We start from the raw sequence: 22,915 nt of genomic DNA on the forward strand, positions 1-22,915 counted from the left end.
TTTTATATTTGGCCACTTACCGTGGCGGCACTATTTGAGATACTTTACCTATCTTTCTACATTTGGAATCGTAATGAGTGTGGGAGATAAAGGAAAGTTTTGCAGTTTAAGCATGCACGAATTACAGTTTTACTAATTCACAAAGATTATGTATTATATATATAAGATGTTTCAAAAGAACACCGACAACATTTAGGAGGTGATTCCTGACACCAAGATAAGACAAAAAATATTGACCAATTTGGATGCACAAATGCTTTTTATCGGAGTTATAGGCTGCCGAAAACATGAAAAAATGAAGTTTAAAGGTCCATAGCTCCAATACTATGGGACTTACCGTATTCGGGTCAAGACTTCACTTAGGAACTAGTATGTGCCCTATCCAAATACCCATGTTTCAGAATCCTGCGGTACTTCTGTAACAATTTTTATAGAGGTAGTTGGTGAGTACTTCAAATTAAATGTCCGTAGCCAAACTCGCTCTATAAAATTATTGCATGCGTACCTTAAGATTCTGATACATGTATTTTTGGATAGCGTAGATATTAGTCCCTACGTGAAATCTTGACGCGACTATGGTAGGTCCCATAGTTTTGGAATTATGGACTTTAAAAGTTCATATTTTCATGTTTTCGGCAGCCTATAACTCCGAAAGGAAGCATTTGTGCACCCAGGTTGGCCTATACTTTTTGTCTTATCTTGGTATCTGGAATCACCTCCCAAACGTTGTCGGTATTGTTTGGAAATACAATATATATATATATATGAAAGAAGATATATATAAAAAAGACAATATATAACTCAGTTTGAAAAAATAGCATGTCATTTAAAAATAATTAAATGAAATTAATTTTAATTTCAGGTGACAAGAAATTGGTACAGTTATTACTTCAAGATGCTGAAATAACAGAGCAATTTTTCTCCGATGAAGAATCAACTGATGATAATGATGATGAAGAAATAGAGTACGAGTATTAGTTTAGTTCTCTTTTATATTATATACATAATCAATTTCCTTTCTTTCTAGTGAATTTCTTTATATTTATTGTTTCTTTACTAGATCACCTCTAAGACAATTAAAAGAAACCGTACCTAAATTTATGCATTGCATATAGCCACATATTAAAACTAGATCTATCAACTTTCTGTAACAATCAATCAATAAATAAGTTAAAGTTTTAGAGAATGCTCGCTATTCGCACGGGGAGAATACTTTTCATTTTGGACATAGAGGGCACCAAAACTGTCACCAAACAACTTAGGAACTCCAAAAACTATGAATTCGACATTAATGTCGGTGTTGTTCAGTTATTTTTGCATGTTACCATCTCCCCTTAGGAGGGATAAATTTGGATTTAAACGGCATCGGAAGTGTTGCTGTTCATCTCAACGACTCCGAAAACTATTAATTCAACACTAATTTAGATCATTTTCGATCATTTATATATATATATATATATATATATATATATATATATATATATATATATATATCTTCCCCCTCCCCCAAGTTACAGGGCTGAATTTGAATTGAAACGGCATCGGAAGTGTCGCTGTTCATCTCTGCGACCGCGAAAACTATAGATTTGACATTAATATCGGTCATTTTCTATCATTTTTATATCATCTTCCCCCTCCCCTTCTCCAAGTTGCACCATCAAAGTGAAATGAAAAAAAAAAAAAAAAAAACACAGGTCCGAATCTCATCTATGTTGAAAATTTGATTGAGATTGGTTGGGTGGTTCAAGAGTTATTAAGTCACAAACGTGGTTACTTTCATATAGATAGATAGATAGATCCGAAGGACATTTAAAAAAATCAAGAAAAACGAAATATGCTCATCATAATTGAATCATTATCCAGCAACGAATATAAAGGTAAATAATAGGAATAGCGATTAAGATTCGATTTGAAAAATGAAGCTGAAGTTCATATTAGGTATTAATATTTTTATACTCTTTTTAAAAAATAAAGTAATATTTTGCATTTTGCTTAGCTCAGTTTATGCACTGGTTATAATATAAAATAGTAACAACTGCCGCAAGCGCAGCATACATGCGAATGCAGTGACGTAAATATTAAATAATTTATATATCAAAATGCTTGATTTGTGTTTTTGTGGTAAAAAAAAAAGTTTATATGATTGTGACCAATTCTTTCGCAATGATACCACGCTAAACCACAAGTTATGGAAAGATGGCGTTTTCACTGACCGATTGCAAATTTTGTGTAGATTGTTCAGTTCCAATTGAGTATTTTAAAAAGTGGCCGGTATTTGTTCATTACGTTTTTTAGGGGTACACTGAAATTTTAAAAAATAAAGCATAATATCCTACGAGTTATACATTCCAACACCACTCATTTGTATACAGAGTTAGTTATATCTCTCCGGCTTTGTTTCATGGCCAAATGAAGGACCATTTTCTAGTCTAAGAGGAATCTTTATTGCTTGGAGTGTTTTGCCTAATGAACACCATATATCACTGGCATTATAATTAATTGTGTGTTTAATGCATTTGGTTATCACACACTGCATGCAAGAAGAAACAAAACACTGATTATGCACGAATTAGAAACTCCAACCGGAAGTAGGCTCATTGCAAACGGTGCGAAATATTGAAAAAAATAATCGAAAAAATCTCCCCTTTATGATACCTCATGAAGATTTTTATCAAGACGTCCTTCACTTGTATTTGTAAGGGATATGTACAGATGTTGTGAGGAATGACAATGAGATTCATGCTCATAAGTGAATGATGCGCTGTGTAGAGAACGCAGGTTCAGCTAATTTCTAAAAAAGACATCATAACTGAAGAAGATTTCAGTCTTGTCAATGTATACTATTATTCCATGTTCATTTTGACATTTATCTTTCTCATTTATATAATGTACTGTGAAAACTAATCCTGTGAACTACTTTTTAAATAACATTATTATTTAATTTTAATAAGTATGCATATGTTAAAACTATTTTGTTTATTGCAAAATAAATACAACTATTACTTAAAAAGCAATAGAATTCCAAGACAACGTGATACGTAATCAAGTGCAGTTGAGTTCTTTCCTCTAATCGCTGCCTTAACTTAAATTTTGGGGGAAATGTTATTCTAGCAACACTGTAATTTCTATGGATGGCAACACTGAAAATTCTTCAGGTTTATATTTTCTGTTGTAGAATAACATTATCTATAATTATGGCAAGTTGCATTTCATTATCTCCTTTCACTTATGAAAAACAAGTAAAAGAAAAATGGTAAATTTTTGTATTATTTTTAATATGTCAGGCTCTTAAGTTACTGAACACTCAAATATTTTCACTGACTGAAATAATCAGCACCTTCTGGTGGGAAAAAATATATTTAAGAAACTTAGTAAAGGGAGGGAAAAAGAGCTAGTAAAATCATATTTATATGCTAAATACATTGAAACGTATTCTTTTTGAAAATCGCTGTTTGCTATTTCTTTATTTTGTGATATAATACTCTTACCGTATGCAAAATTTCTTCAAACAAGATTACAGAATGATTCGGAGATAATTAATTTCAGATGTCTATACTTATTTTCCATTCCAATATTTGTTATCTATCCTCCTTGTTTATACGAGGAATGATCAGAAACTAAGGTTACAAGGGCGATATTTCCAGAGTTTCGTCTGTTATAGAGGAATGAGGAGTGTGCGGTAATTTTAATACAGGGAGTTGGCAACTGTGCAGAGTTTCAGCCACTCGCTAGCTACGGCGCTAGTTATGGGTAAACACAAATGGCAACTCGTTTGGAAAACTGGTCTTTCAAAAAAGACTACTCAGTTATTCGATTTCTGTGGCCGAAACGTGTAATTGCGGCGGAAATTTGCCGGCAGCTGATAAGAGGTTTACGGAGAGATTGTAATGTCTCGTCAGCATGTCGCAAAATGGTGTCGAAAGTTTGCGACTGGTAGAGAGAAAACGTCACCGACGAGGAGTACAGTGACTGGCCCAGCACGGCATCAACAGATTTGAACACATCTCGCGTGGAGGAGCTTATCAGGGCAGCAGGAGGATCACGTTACGACATCTGATGTCAGAATTGGGAATGTCGTTCAGAAGCACCTAGGAGGCTGTCGCTTCACACAAGGGCAGGATTTTTACGAGGAAGGAATCTTCAAACTCATCCCATGATACGACAAGAGCCTCAACCGATATGGAAACTGACGAAAAATAACCTAATGCATGTACTGTACTATCTGTTGGCTGTACTGATAGTATGAAATAATATATACGTGTTTCACGGCAGACTTTGTAACTTTACTTTGTGATCACCCCTCGTATTATTCTATTACAGTAGCGGCTCGTTACCACAATCTAAGGTAGTTCTGTACAGTTTTTTTTTTTTTTGTATATTAAATTTCCCGTTTGCAATTATAAAATGTACACCAACCAGCATATTTTTTTAGCACTCTAATCGTTATAAATGGCAATTATCGTATACAACTTTACTGTATCATGCAACCAAAACACTGTTGTTTTGATTATTGGGAGTCAGTGGCGTATTTAGGATTTTGTTTCGGGAGGAGCTATACACAGCATATGAACAAGCACTTAATTTTTCCTTTTGGATGCCTACAAGTTTTAATGAATTTCGGGGGAGATTGAGCCCGATAGCTCTCCCCTAGAAACGCCACTGTTGCGTCTAACAAACTTTATAAATGGAATATCGTAAGAAACATATTGTTTTCAGATAGGTCTGCCATAAAAAAAAAAAATGATTCATGTAATGTCTACAGACCGAAATTTTATTAATACTACTGCATTATAGATATCTTATTTTATCGTTTGTAAATCAAGTCCATTCGACGCGTCTATCATTAAAGTTCGTTATGGTGGATATGAGATCACGCTCGATTGATACAGCAGCCAAAGCATTGAGCCTTTCCTGGTATATTGTGCTTCTCAAAAATGTTTTAATTATTTTTAAATTGGAGAAGTAACGTTCTGCTTCAGTTATTGTCATTGGGGTAATTAGAAGAATTTCCAAAAAGTTTATGGTTTCCTTACAATTGTCACACAAATTGTGTTTGTTCAGAAAATTTGCACAAAGTCGAACATGGAATACTATTATTTTTAAAGTGCACCACTGACTTTATCAAAAACAAGAGAACGGCGCCTCATGTACATCACGTCGTGTGTCTTCGGCTCTTTCGGAAGTATTCGTGAGTTCTGAGCTGCTGGAAGTGCAGCTCTAGTAAATCCTATCCAAGAAACAAGGAAAACGTAATACGGTGCGGCTGGTGAATATTTTGGTCTCAATGCTAAAGCATAGGGCAATCCGTGCACAGCTCTTGCAATATTTATTAAGCTTCAGAAGCTGTCTCCAGTAATTCTACGCTATGTAGCATATCAAGCAGCACAACTTCACGCCACTGTTAGATCAAATATCATTAATACATGTTATTACCTTGATTAAATTAAACAATTCAACTCAACTGAAAATATATTTATTCCACTAAAATAGCTGGCAGTTCTGCAGCTCTGCAGCACTTAAAGACAAGCCGCTCCTGTTCTATTACCTCTTGAATTCACAAAGACGCTTTACAGTTTAGTTTGTAAAAATGTTAGTGTTCAAAGTATTTTCGACTTTAGTAGAAGAATCATTTAAAATATTTTTGTTTATCATTAACTACTGAATACATTTTCCAGTGTGATTAAAATATAGAAATGTTTGTTATAAGTAAAGTAAAATTCGTTTTACACGTCGTACGGTGAAAGTGAATGTAATATTTCTCTTTATTTATTTTATTTATTTATTTTTACTTATAGAGATCTTCCGGGTATTTTCAATGTAACCATTAAGTTCGTAGCAACTCATAGTGGGTTAACACGATGGGCTGATACTACTGGAGAAAGAAATCTGAGTGCGCCGTAAGTGTTACAATATTTCTTATAAAGTAAATAAAATCAAAATATTGTCCTGTTTAGTTTATATATTGAATTATGCGATTCATACTGAATTATTTTTATTTGTTCTATCTCTTTCCCAATTTTTATACTGTTCTGCCTAGGGATGTGATTGTAAGTTCTACAATAGTGTTGAGTAATCTATTTTCTTTTATGAGCAAGATTAGATTTATTAGATAATAATAGTACCATTATTTACTAGATAACTAATTTTTCCTTATAGCTTAAAGTGAACAATATCCGTTCCCCTTATGTCTATGCTTACTTGCACAATATTTTATTCTCAAAATGTTTAAGAATAATCTACTTTCTGCTATGAACATAGAATAGAACTGCTATAATGTAACAATACAACATCACGCTTTTCCTAATAATTTCTTTTTTTTTTTTTATAACAGTAACATTTCATACGAGGATAAGTCAATAAATAATGTACATACGAGTATAGCATCGAAGCTACTTATTCTAGAAATATCATCATCATCATCATCATCATCATAATCATAGATATTCTGCCATTATTGACAGGTCACTTGCTGCAAACAACAAGCTTCCATGTTCCATGGTCTTCTGTTAACATCTTCGTCTTCACGTACGATTTTTCTGTTTCGATATCGTCCAGTAATTGTAGCCTCCTTCGCCCCCTCCCTCTCTTTCCTGCCTCCGTACCCTCTAGCTCGTCCTTCATAATATAGTTCCTTCTTAGCCAATGTCCCAACCAGTTTTTATTCCTCTTCTTCATAATATCTAAAATTGTTCTTTTTCCCCTATCATTTTTAACATACTCTCATTCGTTTTCCGCTCGACCCATAATTCGCTCCATTCTTCTCCATATCCACATTTCGAAGCCTTCCAGTTGTTTCTCACCATTTTTGCGTAATGTCCATGTTTCTGACCCATACAGTACAATAGCTGTACTTCACATGAAGTATTTTATGTGTCTTTTTCTCAACCCTTTATTCAAGGTTCCACAAAATAGTACTTTCTTCATCCTAAAGGCTTCTTTCGCCATTTCTATTCTTGCTTTTATTTCACGTTCACATTTCATATTATTACTAGTAATACTACCCAGGTATCGAAAACTAATCATCTGTTCTATTTTGTCCCCTTTTACTTTTATATTTGACACCAACTCCTTCGTTCCAATTACCATGGCTTTTGTCTTGCTATAATTTATTTTCATCCCATATTCTTCACAGCCCTTCCTCAAATATAAAGGTATGCAAATTTTATTCTTGAAGTATAAAGATATACTATTTACTAACGTAATCATTTCTACTTCGATACATTATTCCAGCGACCTACAAGTTCTATAACACGACCTAAGAGGAATGTATATAGTATAGATCATGCAGAGTTTCTTGTCACAGCATGTTGAACGTCAAATCTAAGAAAGTCAATAATATATTTATGTTTCGTCTGTCGTGATACTAAGCTTTAGAAATATCTCTTTCAGTAACATTGATAACAATCTTTGTAAACATATTTCAGTCAGTTCTTTTAGAGTCCAGCGGTCTCTGGTACACATCTTTTACAGTAGAGTAGCCAATCGTAAACTGTCATATGAAGTTATATAAAAAAATTCATTCGATGTTATGCATTGTTTCTACTGAACAATTTGATTTACCCTTGAAATGTTTCAGATGTTTCTTTGATTGGACTTTCAGAGTCACATTCAACCTCTTGTGTGACTCTCTAAATACTTTATACCGCTTACATACATTTTTAAAAATAGCAAACAACTGTCTTGATATTCTACAAACATTTTACAGTAAATATCTTCACTATAACACATTCTCAAATTCTGCAAGTAATAATTAGAAAGCATCTTCCTGTTCAAGTAGTTGGTGCCATCTGAAAGTAAGTTTACTAATTTGAAAACTGACTATCAATTACAATGTAGGCTATTTTATACTTTTTTTTTATTTGTAACTACATGGCACATAAGCAGCAACGGTGATGAATGGTAATGACTGTTCGTGTTGATTCAGCATTATTAAAAATGCATTTTATATTACTTATTGATTTTTCCTCGTACATTGCAAAATTATTTTTCATTTTTATTTTTTTTTCTCTCTCTAAGGTATTTGTGAGTGAAAACCAATTAATTGGTACTATGTGCTATTTTAATGCTAATAAATTATTGTTTAGAGCAGCGTTTCTCAAACTATGGTCATGGGAACACAAGTGGTTCTAGAGATATATCCACTTTTAATCCTCTTAGATTGAACATTGGTCCAAAATAAAGACAATAGAAACGAGATTCAAGTGAAATGTGTATAACACTTTATAGCTGAGAATCTCAAACAGATTATATAAATAATACACTACAATTTAATAAAGCAATATTGCTTGAATTCTAGTAAATTCTGTAGATATGTTAGTATAGAATACTGTTGATCGACTTCAATTGTTTAAAAATTGCTCATATACAGTGTGTAAAGTAAAGGTCGTTACAAACTTCGGGAGGTGATTTCTGAGATCAAAGCAAGAGAAAAAATCTTGTTGCAGTTTCTCGATTTCAGCTTCGGTTTCGAGATACAGGTTTGGAATCCAAAATCGACTCCTGACAATTCAAACTGACACAAATATGTGGACAAACTTCGGGAGATGATTCCTGAGATCAAAACAAGAGAAAAAGTTCTCTTGCAGTTTCTCGAATTCAACTTCAGTTTCGAGATACAGGGTTGCCAACTTGGAATTCAAAATCGACTCCAAAAGTGACTGTACTGTAAAAAAGGATAACAATGATTCTGTTCTCTGCTTCATATATTGCATACACTTATTAGCGAATACTTAGATACTTAATAATGTGGCAGTACAATATGAAAACCAAACTCGATATACCAGGATGGCATTGACAACCTGATGGTATCACTATTCCCAGCGTGTGGCTAAACATTACCTTCTGACAAGGAATTTTTCTGCTAATGTTTCGCTTCTGATTTATGGTGAAGTATTCCGTGTATTCTATTGAACGGAATTGCTTTTTGGAGTCCAAGTTGGACACTCTGTATCTCGCAAACGAAGCTGAAATCGAGAAACTGCAAGAGGACTTTTTTTTACCTTGTTTTGATCTCAGGAATCACTTCCGAAGTTTGTCCACATGTTTATGTTCAGTTCGAATTGTGAGGAGTCGATTTTGGATTCCAAGTTGGCAATCCTGTGTCTCGAAACCGAAGCTGAAATCGAAAAACTGCAAGAGGACTTTTTACCTTGTTTTGATCTCAGGAATCATTTCCCGAAGTTTGTAATGACTTTTCTTTACACCCTGTATATTTTCTTCCATTAACACCAATATAAAATAAAGGAAAGCTTACTTAATACGTATAAGTAAGCTGGAAACGTTTTTTCAAAAAAAATTTTACAAAATGATAAAGTTGCTTCCGAAGAGGATAAGAGTAGAATGGTCTGTAGAATGTTCTGATTAATAAAAGTAGTTCCCATCTGAAAAGTTTGAGAAACATTTTTTAAATTAATAACCACTATATGTGTTAAGAATAAGTAGATAATCTTCATATTTGTAGAATAGAATTGCCTAAAAAAAATCCTTGTTTCTGAGTAACACGCCTCAAAGCCTATTGCTTTTTCTTATACTTTAGTGAGTTCTACTTACTGGACAATTTTGAAGAAACGCTGATTTTAGATCTGTAGTATAGTAAAATATTGGGCTGTAAAATTATGTATTAACATTGTCGATATCATATATGTTCTACTATCACTAACGTTTGGGGCGTTAGATGGCAAAGTGGCGTAACTCGTTAAATAATAATAATAATAATAATAATAATAATAATAATAATAATAATAATAATAATAATAATAATAATAATAATAATAATAATAAGATTAAGTCATTTCCGTGAACTTGAAACCATAAACTGTTGGATGGCAAAGTTGCGTACCTCAGATATGAAAGACCAGGTCATAGGCCAGAAGATGGCAGCACAAAGAACCGATTTTGTCCGCTTTTTCTGTATCGAATATAATAAAAGTCTCAGTACCTCACAATGGCTCAAAACTGACTTACACCACTTTGCCATACAATGCCTCATTTCTTATGCTGCTAAGTGAGGTGTTTTCATTCATTGTGATACTGACCTAACCCTTTTGTTTTATCAACTTTCTATCAATCTCAAGCTTCTTTCTTTCCTTCCTTTGTGTTTCTCCCATCATTTCTTTCATGACATCCTCAGAATCAATTTCTTGATAAACATCATCCTAACTAGTATTCGAATTGGAAAAAAAAAAAAAGCAGAGGCGGTATGTTTTACTATGATTTCGACTCAACATACCGGCTATTTAAATTATTGTCTTAATCACTGTAAAACCAGAGACGATATGTCCTCATTACTGAAAAATCAGATTCGGTATGGCATACCACCGCATACCGTCTCACTTCGATCACTGATTCTAATCACTTCTTTAACAATTATTATCCATATTTTATTTTCGCATGTACTATTTTCCCCGTTTGTTGGCTTTTCTTTCGAAGCTAATTTTGTCCGTTTTTCTCCTTATGTACAGTTGAAAACCTATAATCCTACAATATTTTTCACATGAAGCATGATGAGTCTTCTTTGTAACGTTTTATGAAACGACCAACGTAATGTTTTTTTCTTTACTTCTTTCTTTGTTGTACAGGCTTTCTACTTCATTCATGTTTCTCTTTTATATCTGTTCATAATTCAGATTTTCACTAATAATACTACAGAAAACAGATCACCCATTCATTCATTTTCTCTTCCATTTTCTACAGTTGCCGCAGTTTCTTTTTGGATCAAAAAATCTAATATATTTCAACAAAAAAATTTTTGTAGGCCTCATATCTGGGGAATTACATATAGTGTAGCCAAACCCAAACTATCACTTAACTTAGTATGATGTGCTTATTTCGTAGAAAATACAAAAACTCGATTTAGGGGTTGTTCAAAAAATTTGTAGCCCCTGATCCAATTGCCCAAAAGATCCAATATATTAAAAAAAAATCTTGTAGGCTTTATATCTGGAGAACTACATATAGTGTAGCCAAACCCAAACTATGACTTAACTCAGAACAATCTGCTAAAATACTAAAACTCGATGTAGGGACGTTCAAATATTTTGTGGCCCCTGATTCAGAAACTAATTATTGGCCAAGATCGCAATCTTTTGATCCATTTTTGGTTTTCCTAATTTATTTGTTTTCTTTTCTTTTCTTCCTTTCTTTCTTTTTTCTTTTTTTAAGCTGCATGACTTTCTTTCTTTTAACAGTTATTTCCAACTAATATTGTTCATAAATTTTACTCGGATTTTATTTTAACATCACGATAACTTTCGAATTTCAGATTTCACAAAGATAAGGTTTATCATCTAAAGAGTGAATACATTTAAGCTTTCTATCTCTTACCAAAACACTATCTTCTTTAGTCAGTCTTTTTTTTTTTTTTTTCAATGTTTCTTTTAAACAGATATTGAATAACATTGGTGAAAGGAGGCACTCTTAAATTTTAAAATATGTCGAAAAAATAATATGTTGAATAATTTAGTGAACATTAACAGTGTGTGTATTTATGTGTCTTTGTAATTAAGTTACTTGACTCTAAGAGACTTAAGTATTTGTAAACTTACATTTATTCTTAGAATTTTTCTCAGGACAAGTTCGGTTTCATCTTGAATTTATATAGCAATCGTCAGTTCTTGAGTTCTCGAGTTTATATTATGAAAATATAACATATATACAGTAGCGTACTCTATCACGATATTATGGATCTTAATCTTCAGAATGTGGTGGACAAACTTCGTAAGTTATTGCAATATTTGTTATTTACCACCAATGGAGACTATTTTTTTAGAAAATAATATTAATAATACCTTCATTGTCTTAATTTTCTACTGTTTCAATCTTTAGATACCCCTCAATCAAGATGTAAAATTAGATCATGGTTTATAAAAATCTGAAAAGGAATAGGACATTAGGGTCAGTTGTTTTATAAGTGAACCAAATTAACAAAACGAATGTTATATGAGAAATTTGAAGGACTTTTACCTTTTCTATATAATTATAATAAATTGAAGAATATCTGCGATTGTTGAGATCCCCCCCCCCCTTAAATCATGGATTTCATAACAGCGAAAGGTTGTAAATATAGATTGTAAATAGTATTTTGCATGTAATATTTTAAATGTGGTGTATCGACATAGTAAATGTCATTTCTGTATCTATCTTTCTTAATGCTGTTTTCTAATAATTTAATTGCTATTCTGTTTGATTTTCGTTTAATAACTTGTCTATTACCACATTTTCTTTTAAAATGTATTTCTTTGATATTCCAGTTCAAGAGTTTCTTACCTAAGTAAAGTTATTATTTGATAATCCGATATTTACGAGGGCCGTTCGGAAAGTAACCTTCGATTGGTTAAGAATGAAACACTGAAGTAAATAAGAAGAATTTATTATATACATCTGGAAACTACTTCTTCTCTCTATTTTTCAACATTGTTTCTCATAAACATTCAAGCATTTATCATATCTCTGCACTAGCTTAGAAATTCCATCAGCATAAAAATCTCCTGTCTGTTTCCTTGAGCCATCCTGTGACCGCATCTTGCAGCTCCTCATCATTACTAAAGTGCTGAGGTCCAAGGCACTTCTTCATATGCATGAAGAGATACTGGAAATTTGTGGAAATTCATCGAAAAGCTCGAGATTGTGAAACGAACTTTTCCATGAATTTTCTGAACGAGTTCACCAGTGACCACTGATGGCCTGCCACTCCTCCCCAGTCCGGTAGCCAGCCCAAAAATGTAGGGGGGGGCGGTAGAAGTTAGCGGGACCGGATCCAACCATATTATAGTTTATCACCATATTATAGTTATTTGCAAGCCTATCGTTAAAATTTTAGGGGGGCAGTAAAAATTTAGTGGGCCCCGTCCCCTAGATCCCCCGTGGATACAGGCCTGCTCCTGTCTTCGTCGTGAATGTTCGTTCGTCTACTTTTAAAATGAACGAATCCATTCACGAACAACTCCTTCACTCACGATACTTGGTCCATACACAGCACAAAGCTCCCGACAAATAGCTGCTGTCGAATACGGTTTTTGCCGTGAACGAAAACGTATAACAGCTCACACATCGCACTTTGTCTGGGTTTTCTATTGCAGCACACAATTTTGAGACGCTACAAAAGTGGAACTAGTGATCAGACAACCTTCATTCTACCTAGTGGTGGGCAGTGGGAATATTCCCGGTGGGAAGGAAAATAAAAAAATAGAATATTCCCGGTTTTTTTCCCTGGCATATAAATCCCCGGGAAGGAATTTATTTCCATTTCCTTACTTTATCTTCCAAATTATAAGAACCATGTGTCTAATTACTTTATTTTCATTTATTATTATTTACTTCTAGGTTTGAAATAATTTGAAGATTAAAAAAATAAAATTCTTTGACAGTACTTTAAATAACTAATAATATGATATTTAAACTTCCATTTCCATTTGCACTAAAAAGTAGCAAAGTACTAATTTAAAAACGATAAAAAGGAACCAGTTTGTAAAGCAATGTAGAAATTATGTAGAAATAGAGATTAAGTACTATCAATACACCCCAAACCACCGTTAGTAATAGACGCCGGTCTCTCTCCTGGCTCTCATTCAAATTTCTGAAAAGGAGCTCAGACTTCTCTTACATGTGAATGAACGCATGAAATTCCGAGAAATAGGTAGGAAGAAAGATCATGTGTTACAATGTTACGTGCTAAATTATATAACTAGGTCAGTATCTTGCAAATATTGTGAACATAAATATGTATGCGCAAATGTTTCTTCTGAGACATGGTGAGACATATGTCTTCTGACAGTTACCCAACCTAATTTGTTTATAACACATAAAAATTTAATATGTTTATAATATCAATAGTAGAGTCAAGTTTAGAAAATCCACTTACATATAAATTTAAACTGTTTAGCGGTGTAAAAGTATGTGGACTTACTATACCATTTTTCCACATATTTACTTGCATAGAACATATTGTAAGTAAATATACATTTATGCATATTCTGTAAATATAATAAAATATTAATAAAATAACATAATGCCGTTCAGAATATACGTTTTGAAGAATCCTCTGGACATAACAGTAATAATATACGGTGATAAGAAACGAATTTACCTTTCAAATCATACTATAGTAATAGAATTCAATATTCTTTGTGTTTGTACATAAATTCCCGGAATATTCCCATTTATGGGAATCTTCCCGGGAATTTTCCCAGGGAATATTCCCGAAAAATACGAATCTTCCCGGGAATTTACCTGTCACTAATTCCACCACGGCTGGATGCAAACTGATCTACCGCGCATATCTGTGCAAAGATGGTAACGCTGTCTCCACTACTTCACGTACAGTGACCAATCGGAAGTTACTTTTCGAATGCGTCTCGTACTTGTATTTAATTTCGAAACTTTTGAAAGTTTTGTTTTAATGTAATATTTGTAATATAATATTTGTTTGTTTTCTTCCTTCCTTGGTGTTTACGTTTTCTACACTGATTATTCATAGTATTTTTCATTCCAAACACAGTCATTTCAGTGATTTTAGAAGAAAGGCTATTGATGAGTCTTGGTATAAACATGCTATCCATTATCATCAATTGGATCCTGATAGCTTTGTTTTTACTGTGCCTTTTGATGAAGGTAAGTCATTTCTTTTTATTTTTCAATAACAGCCAATTCACACTACACTTCGTTAAAGATCGTTTCATGCAGAATTCTCATATTTTGAACACAAAAGAGAACATATTTTAGGATTGATTTACTTTAATCTTAGGTCGTTATTACTAACGCAGCATATATAAACGAAATATACAAAAGTGTCTCATAAGGAGAAAACAGGTTACATATGTGGTCCCTGTTTAACTCAAATTAAGATCTCTCTATATGCCGATTTGTTCATTTGGTATTTTATGTACTGGCACTTAGAAGAATCCACTAATGTTTGAATCTCATACGAAATATATGATGTTGTTTTGATTATTTGTTCCCCCATCCGCCCTTATGTTTCACTGAAATATAAATGAAAGAAATATTTAAAGAAAAAGGAAGGATTGAAATTTTGTGGAATTCGAAGGATCCGCAAAAGGATATTCTGAACTACGCAAGTCTTGAATTTGGGTCTTCGTGTACCTGCATTCCAAAACATACAGTAGAACAACCATATGAAACTACGTAAATCTTAAGCACTCTGTAATCAGTTATACATATGTATATGAAATAACAATGATCTATATTTTTTTTAAAAAATATACCAACATAAAAAACATTTGAGATAGATATACTAACGTTTCCAAATATAAAAAATCCGTAGTTTTGCAATAATTTCTAAGGACTAAGTTAGAGATTAGTTTTAAAAATATATACTGCAAAGTGCACAGCGTATAAGCATACAGCAAAGCGTTAAATATTATGAATATTTCCGTAAGTTGCCAGGCCTCCTAGGATGTAAATTCAAGCGGTGAAATTGAGGAAAGAACAGAAGACTCTAGATATAGCCTATGCTAATAATTGTCATATTCAATCACTTTACAGTAAATATGCATTTTTATGTGTCTCAGGGTTCACAAAGCCCCTTTATTAGTCCAGTTTAAATCAGTAAAGAAGACGTCGGAATTGAAATTCAGTATTTATTGAAATATATCAAGTTCCATCACAAGTATTTTTATCAACCTGGGAAAACTGTACATAACTTGACGAAGTTATACGATTTTGGATGTGGAACGATAATTATTGAGTTCGCGTCTGGAAGAAGTGATTATTCAAGGAATTCCAAGTCCAGGTTTCTATTTAAGATCCACAAAAGGCGAAATATTATAAATGAGTTTTCATAAGGGTAAGGTAATTGGTGGTCATTTCGTGGTTTGGCTAGAAATAGAATATATAACCTGCTGCTTGAGTAACGAAACAAATTAAATTATTTTGTGTTTTTTCTTGAAAAACAAATGCACAATTACTAATTAATACTACAAATTATGATGAAACAAATGTTACTACTTTTCACACCATACTTCTTCTTCATTTGTTGATTTAACATTCCATTAAGAGACATTTACTAACTTACAAATACAAAATTTTTAAGTGTATTTTGAACATTAGCAACTTCTGAAAATGCTGCTAATTAATTTTTGTATTAAACTTTTAGTGAGCTTTGTTTGACACTGTAACTCACTGCGGCATTGAATTCTAATTAAATTTGAACACTCATTTTGAATATGTTAAATAAAAACAATGATAAGCACTTTTTATTAACTAACATTTTTTCAATAAGATTGTAATGATTTTTTAAAATAATTTTGATATTCTTAATATCACATATAATTGATTTTATATTTTATACTTTTCATGGATTCAAAGAACTTTTTCTTTACGATATTACAGCTAGGAGGGGGGAGGGTCAAATGACCGTCCTCGATGCCAAAATCTAGGGGTGACAAATTATGTAATTTTGCTCTAATATTGGTAATGATGAACGAATCATGCTATCTAACTTAATTAAATCTTCTGACATTTGTTATTATAGGTCAACCTTTCCATCTAACTGCAGAACATTAATTTTCTGTATATTCGAATTTCTGTACATTAGGACCTAATACACAAAGACCATGTCCAAAAGATACAAGTGCGCATTCGAAGTACGCTTATTTCCGGAACTGACGTCACCTAGTGTGCGTCAAAAGGTCCAAGTTCACAAGTGTGCGAGTGCACAGTTCGTAGTGGGCGAGGATACACACTACATTAGTAGACTTGTGTGCTTAAGATAGCAGTTCCTCGTGGTAGGAACAACAATACTGTCAAAATGACCAAATAAAATTTTAAAAAGCATATTTTTAATATTTTTGTGAGCTGATCTTAATAATAATTTACTTTATAAACATACAAATTAGTGACTTTATAAGTGGAATTTAAATGTTACACAAAAAACAAACTTATTTATATTATGTTCTCTGAGTAGGCAATGAAATTTCCGTATGTATGCATAGGGAAAGCAACCAAATAATTTCTTTAATAATGCTATAAAAACATTTGTGCTTAAAATATTACATGGTTTATGTAGCTTAATTGTGATAATTAGCTTCTTTTGTTATCAATGTTCCATGTTCCACCACGAGAGGCGCTGGAACGAAGTTCGAATCAAAAGTTAATTTGACGAAGTGTACACTATTTAGTATGCACTCCATTTGTAGACTTCGAGCGCGCATGCTTGAAGTGTGCACTTCGTACTTTTGGACACGGCCAAAGATATAAAGTATATTATTATGTAAATACATAAAATTATGAAGAAAAGTAAAGGAGAAGGGGATAAAATAAGACTTTGTCTGGTACAATTATTTTCTCTTTCACCGACCAAGAGTTACGGAATATTATAGTTTATTTAATTATTTTCTTGTAAAATGTGCTATTTTATACATTAATATCATTATTATTGTTTATAGCTCCAGACCAGCAAGATGATTACGTGATCACCGCTGCTTACGCTGTCTTCCATAAAGAAGCTCCTGCTGCAGTCGTAGGGTACCAGTTCCCACAATCTGCATTCTATCATAGATTCAGGAACATTACCTCGGATCCAAACGTAAGTAGGCCAGTGGCGGTTTTAGCGGGTAGGCCGGGTAGGCAAAAATGCTAAAAGATACAATAAAGAGTAAATATATTTTCCACTATTTATATTAATGGTAGATAATTATTTAACAAAAAGCAACAACTACTACTGTAAAAGTAATTTTCTACTGTCATTAATCAATCAACTGTGTATATGTATCGATAATTGAAGGAGCGGGTCTATCCAAAATTAAAGTCCTAAAGCCGTCTTTGGAGCAGACTTTAAATTATATCATAGATCAAACCTAAAGAATATATATATAAATGTGAACATAATCCTAAGATCTCATTTGATAGAAATCTGGGCGAAATTTAATTAAGAAAAATGTGAAAGAAATACCGCTACAAAGTAACAAACGTTGGTATATAAAATTGAATACCTTTTGAGTTCTCGACTGGACGTGAATTACACTATGTGACGTTGCAGATAAAGAATCACAGAAAAGATCTTCCAATCTATCAAATAGTTCCATCGATTCTTTTCAGATGGAAGTTAAAGTTGATATACGTTGACGCTAGCACTAATTATAAACCTAACAATCGATCTAACTTCTTGATAGATTCGCAGAGCAATGCTAATAATTCGAAGTTAATCTACGACGTTGCCACATAGTGAAACTTTTGATTCCCAATAGCGGCTGAAGGAGGCCCTAGAGGGTATGCCATTATATAGGATTTTCGCTTTATTTTGACCTGAAGAATAGCGCTCTGTTGTTCGTGGGCGCCATTTTTAGAACACCCGATATATATACACCCAGGGGAACCATTTATCTTAAACTGCCCTTGTAACTTTCAAACTAATGCACCAAAAATGCTGAAATTTCGTATGATGCAAATATCGACAGGTGGACATTGTTTGACATACTCTGCAATACCACTAGATTAACAGTTTTGTCAACCTAACATGAAGTTATGTGTGTGCTTTTAATGGCAGTACATCATTTTTTTTCTTTTACATATTTGAAATATTAAAGGAAAACTTACAATCTGTATTTGTTATGCAGTGTTAAGAACTAAGGATGCTACAGTATCATAAACAACGACATTTTGGAGGCCTCTCTAAGTAATAACGCAAGTGAGACGGACTGAACAATGCGTATACAAAGTACATTATAGTATCGGATACTATGATTGTGATATGACATATTTCAAACAATCAACAACAAAGTTGTTATTTAATCGAAATACAATGTTATTTTAGACTGCTAATTTGTTTTCCAATCATGGATGTTATTTCTTCATAATTGTAAACATTGTATCAATTATATTACCATTTTATTTCTTGTCAGTGTCGTGCTGAATGCATTTTTTAAAAATCTGGAATATGTTATATAAATATTTAAGATCAGCGATATCCTCAAGAAAGAATCTTAGTCTTCTTGGAATCCAGACATCGGAGACTTTTTGGTTCAGAACTTTAATTTTTTTTTAAAAAAAAGCTAAAATTGGCAGTTCACTCGCTATACAGTATCAATTAACTAAACATATTCAAAACTACAACTCACATTAAAACCAAGCATCACTTAGAAAAAGAAACTGAACAAAAAACTGAGCATTCAGTGTAACGGAATGGTCCATTACACTTATCTTCTAATGATTTGCTACTAGAACAATCACTGGTCTCGATGTGAGTTTGTTAATAGTTTCCTTGTAAATAATTATCCATCTATATTTGGAATATAATTAATTAATTAATTAAAAAGTATGAAATGGAAAAGAAAGAAAGAAGTATCAGGACTAAAATAACATACAGGGTCCGGCAGAAAAATCTGACAGTTTTCAAACTGAAATTGTGACCAGAGTGACCAATTGAACTATACTCTTTTATTTACCAATTGAACTATAATTCAAAGTCTTTGGCTTACAACAATTAATTATGAAACATACCGCTCCTACCTTTTTGAACATTACATTTTTACTTTTTCCCCCTGTGAGAGCCATATTCACGCTTGGTGTGACTAAAAGATGTTTTCTTTTTCTTTCTTTTTTTTTTTTTTTTTTAAGATCATTTGCACAGACATGACTGTTGCAATTGGCTGTCGCATTCATCGTGGAAACTTATATATATATATGAATCAGTAATTGATACTCAGCGTGCGTTTGGCCGGCAATTCAATATTAATCGGAATCACAAAGTTCCAAGAAACAACAGTGGGGTAGGAACTTTTGCGAAAAAAAAAAAACTTGCGTCGTGAAAAAGGGACTTTCAGGAAAACCGTGTACCGTTCGAACTCCAGAGAATATTGACGAAATCATCTGAAAAAATTTGATATAAAAAAGTAGAGGTGGAATGTTCCATAATTAATGTAAGCAAAAGGCTTTGAGTTATGGTTCACATGTTAAATAAAAGATATGTCAAATAATCAGTCTAGTCACAATTTCAGTTTGAAAACAATCAAATTTCTCTGCCGGGCCCTAACAAAATTACAGTTATTGAAAATCAAACAAAAGGCATAATTTTGTGAAAGTGTCCACAAGTACAAGATATTTTCATTAAGTGATTCGATCTTCAAGTAAGTGGCTTACCTGTTAACCCTTTTAGGATTTATGGTATATTTTTATACCATGGCGTAGTATCGTCTTTGACCGCTTATTTAAGTTCTATAACAGGTATTTAAGCCTGGTGTTTTTATTGGCCAAGTCAAGGATGGACGAAAGAACACCCCAGATGTATTTTGGAACCGGATGGTCAATTTGACGGCGCCAAGTGGGGCGGAGGGGCGCGACTTTTTTTTCTTCCTATGGTAAATTTAAAAAAAAATCACGCCTATAATTTTCAAGATATCAGATTGAAACTTTGCATACGGACTGTGTGTACCTTTGGGTATTTTTCGATTTTTTTTAAAGATCCTTACTTGAAACCAGGGCCGAGCCCGAGGGGCGCAAGTTTTCCGAGGGAGTGATTTTTTCAGAAAAAATTCCGGTTTTTCCGGTTTAGGTGTATGACACGAACATGTCAGTGGTACTGTTGGAAAGGAGCCGTTATGTTGAAGAAAATGACGTTTGAACCATGACTCTAGGGCAAATAGTAATGGCGCAGTAAATTTTTATAATATATATATATATATATATATATATATATATATATATATATATATATATATATATATATATAGGGTTGCCATAATTTTTTGATTCAAAATACGGACAAGCCTTAAAATGACGACCCATCAAAGATACGGTGCCCAAACACAGAACAAATATTTTGAAATCACCTTTTTAGGTTATCATACAATTGTTAACTGTAATACTTAAAATACTATTGGAAACTAACATGTTCTATATTTTTCACTAACACAAGTATAATAAATTATGCCATTAAATTACGTATATTAAATCTAACCAAAAGAATCCTGGAATGGAAAAATGAGACACTCTTTAAAAACATAAACTGCTTTATTAATAGTAACTAAAATATATGTTATATGATGAAAACGCAATTCTTTTCGCCCGACATTTTAGCGATTACCAACTCGGAAATTTTCGGACAGCTTTAAAAGCTGTCAAATACAGACATTTTCCTATTTCGTACTTTGTACAATATGGACATGGACACGGATCCAAAAATACAAACAATCCGTACAAAATACGGACATATGGCAACCCTATATAGAGAGCTTAAATTGAGACTTTCAACAAGTTTTCCACCCTTTGTTTTCAAGATACAAGATTGAAATTTTGCACACATATTATATACACAACAACGTTTTTTTAAATAAAAAATCACATCCCTACGTGAACCGAGGCCCGGGCCAGAGGGGCAAAGTGTTTTGTCGGTAATTTAAAAAAAATCTGGGTTTTCCTCGAATTTTGCGATTCATGTGTATGATACGAACATATGAGTGGTACCGTTCGAAAGAGCTCGTTATACTGAAGAAACTGGGGTTTGAACCATGACTCTATAAATGACGCAGTACATTTTTGAATTATTTTTATTATACAAGGTGACTCAAAAGTAGGTATACACCACTGCATTGAACAAGTACAACATTCTAGTTTATGGGTTTATTTGCCTCGACTATTCCGAGCTTAAGATGTAAATAAAAACACATTAAGAACAAATAACAAAGAAACTAAGTCTACATGATGCATAACAATAAGAAATAATATACGTAAATTGCAATAAGCTGATCAGTATGATACTGTATACCTACTTTTGGGCCATCCTGTATATATATATATATATATAGGAAAAACATGGGTCACCTTCAGACTTTCAAAAATTTTTCCCAACCTTAGTTTTCAAGATATAAGATTGAAATTTTGCACACTTATTATACAGAACAACGTATTGTAAAAAAAAAAAAAAAAAAAAAAAAAAAAAATCCCAACGTGAGCCCAGGCGAGGTCCGAAGGGGCGCAAAAATTTCGATTTTTTTCGAAAAACCTCCCGGTTATTCCCGATTTTTCCGTTTCTGGTGTATAATACGGACAAGCGAGTAGTACAGTTAGAAATTATGTTCCATCCTGAGAAAAACGAGGTAAGAACCAGGATTCCACGATAAATAATAAGGAAGCAGTAGCTGTTAAAAAAGCCACATAGTAAGTAGCTCAAACAGTTAAAAAAAAACTCGTATAGAAACAATTAAACCATGTAACTGTTACATTACTTTTAAAATATAATCAAGATATAATTCATGATAAAAATGTTATTGATTATTTAATTCTTTACTTTAAATTTCATTATAATTGTTACTTTTTATCTTGGTTTTCTTACAGTGCAACGATACAGATTGCGATGACACTTGTGCATCTGTGCAGTTGGATTGTTTTATACTTGATAGCAATGGCTACATATTAATTTCTGAATATGAAGGAGACGTAGGAAAGTTTTTTGGCGAGATTCATGGATCCATCATGAATGAGATGATAGAAGAAAAAATCTACAGAAAAATTGAAATATTTGATTATCAAGCGATGTGTTCAGAGTTGGAGGACTCGTCAAGTGCATCAGCATTACTAACGGTAAATGTTTATTTAAAATATGGTATTAGGTTGTCCGGGCCAAACATGCGTAAGCATTCATTTCTAAGTAATAATAAACGAAAAGTCTTACAAAATTGAAATGTCAGCGTATTTATAAGAAGTGTCCATCATCACTGTCGATGACAAGGTGCCAACCAAGGATATTATAAATAGAGGATCTGCCCATATGTATCGTCACCCTATTAAATCGATGAAGCCAAAAAACAACCGAGCATCGGCACATCTGATTGGTTAGTCTCGTTTCCACCATCGTCTGATTGGCTACTCTCGTTTCCGCCATGATTGTTGGCTCAAAACATTGCGATCCTATTGGGTGGAGTGGGCAGAGTAGGGGTGGCGAAACTGTGACGTATGGCTTCAAGAT

The 22,915-nt window shown here is 33.0% G+C and overlaps 1 protein-coding gene and 1 long non-coding RNA gene across 3 annotated transcripts in view; one reads left to right on the plus strand and one right to left on the minus strand.

Moving 5' to 3' along the window:
• LOC145672965 (voltage-dependent calcium channel subunit alpha-2/delta-3-like) overlaps nt 1–22,915 on the plus strand; it is a 166,409-nt gene that overhangs the window by 129,362 nt on the left and 14,132 nt on the right. The window contains exons 20-24 of one of the 2 annotated variants that reach the window (XM_081742231.1): nt 863–965; nt 5,796–5,897; nt 14,474–14,607; nt 17,400–17,539; nt 22,285–22,530. In XM_081742231.1, coding sequence (XP_081598357.1) covers nt 863–965; nt 5,796–5,897; nt 14,474–14,607; nt 17,400–17,539; nt 22,285–22,530 — 725 coding nt within the window. The remainder of the gene's footprint in view (nt 1–862; nt 966–5,795; nt 5,898–14,473; nt 14,608–17,399; nt 17,540–22,284; nt 22,531–22,915) is intronic. The other variant, XM_081742232.1, reaches the window with a different exon arrangement.
• Nucleotides 17,459–22,915, minus strand: part of LOC145672966 (uncharacterized) — a 123,639-nt gene continuing 118,182 nt past the window's right edge. The window contains exon 3 of the long non-coding RNA XR_014128707.1: nt 17,459–17,589. This is a non-coding gene — a long non-coding RNA (uncharacterized LOC145672966). The remainder of the gene's footprint in view (nt 17,590–22,915) is intronic.

This window comes from Thermobia domestica, chromosome 16 (genome assembly GCF_964235325.1).
Source record: "Thermobia domestica chromosome 16, izTheDome1.hap1.1, whole genome shotgun sequence".
NCBI classification, from domain to species: domain Eukaryota; kingdom Metazoa; phylum Arthropoda; class Insecta; order Zygentoma; family Lepismatidae; genus Thermobia; species Thermobia domestica.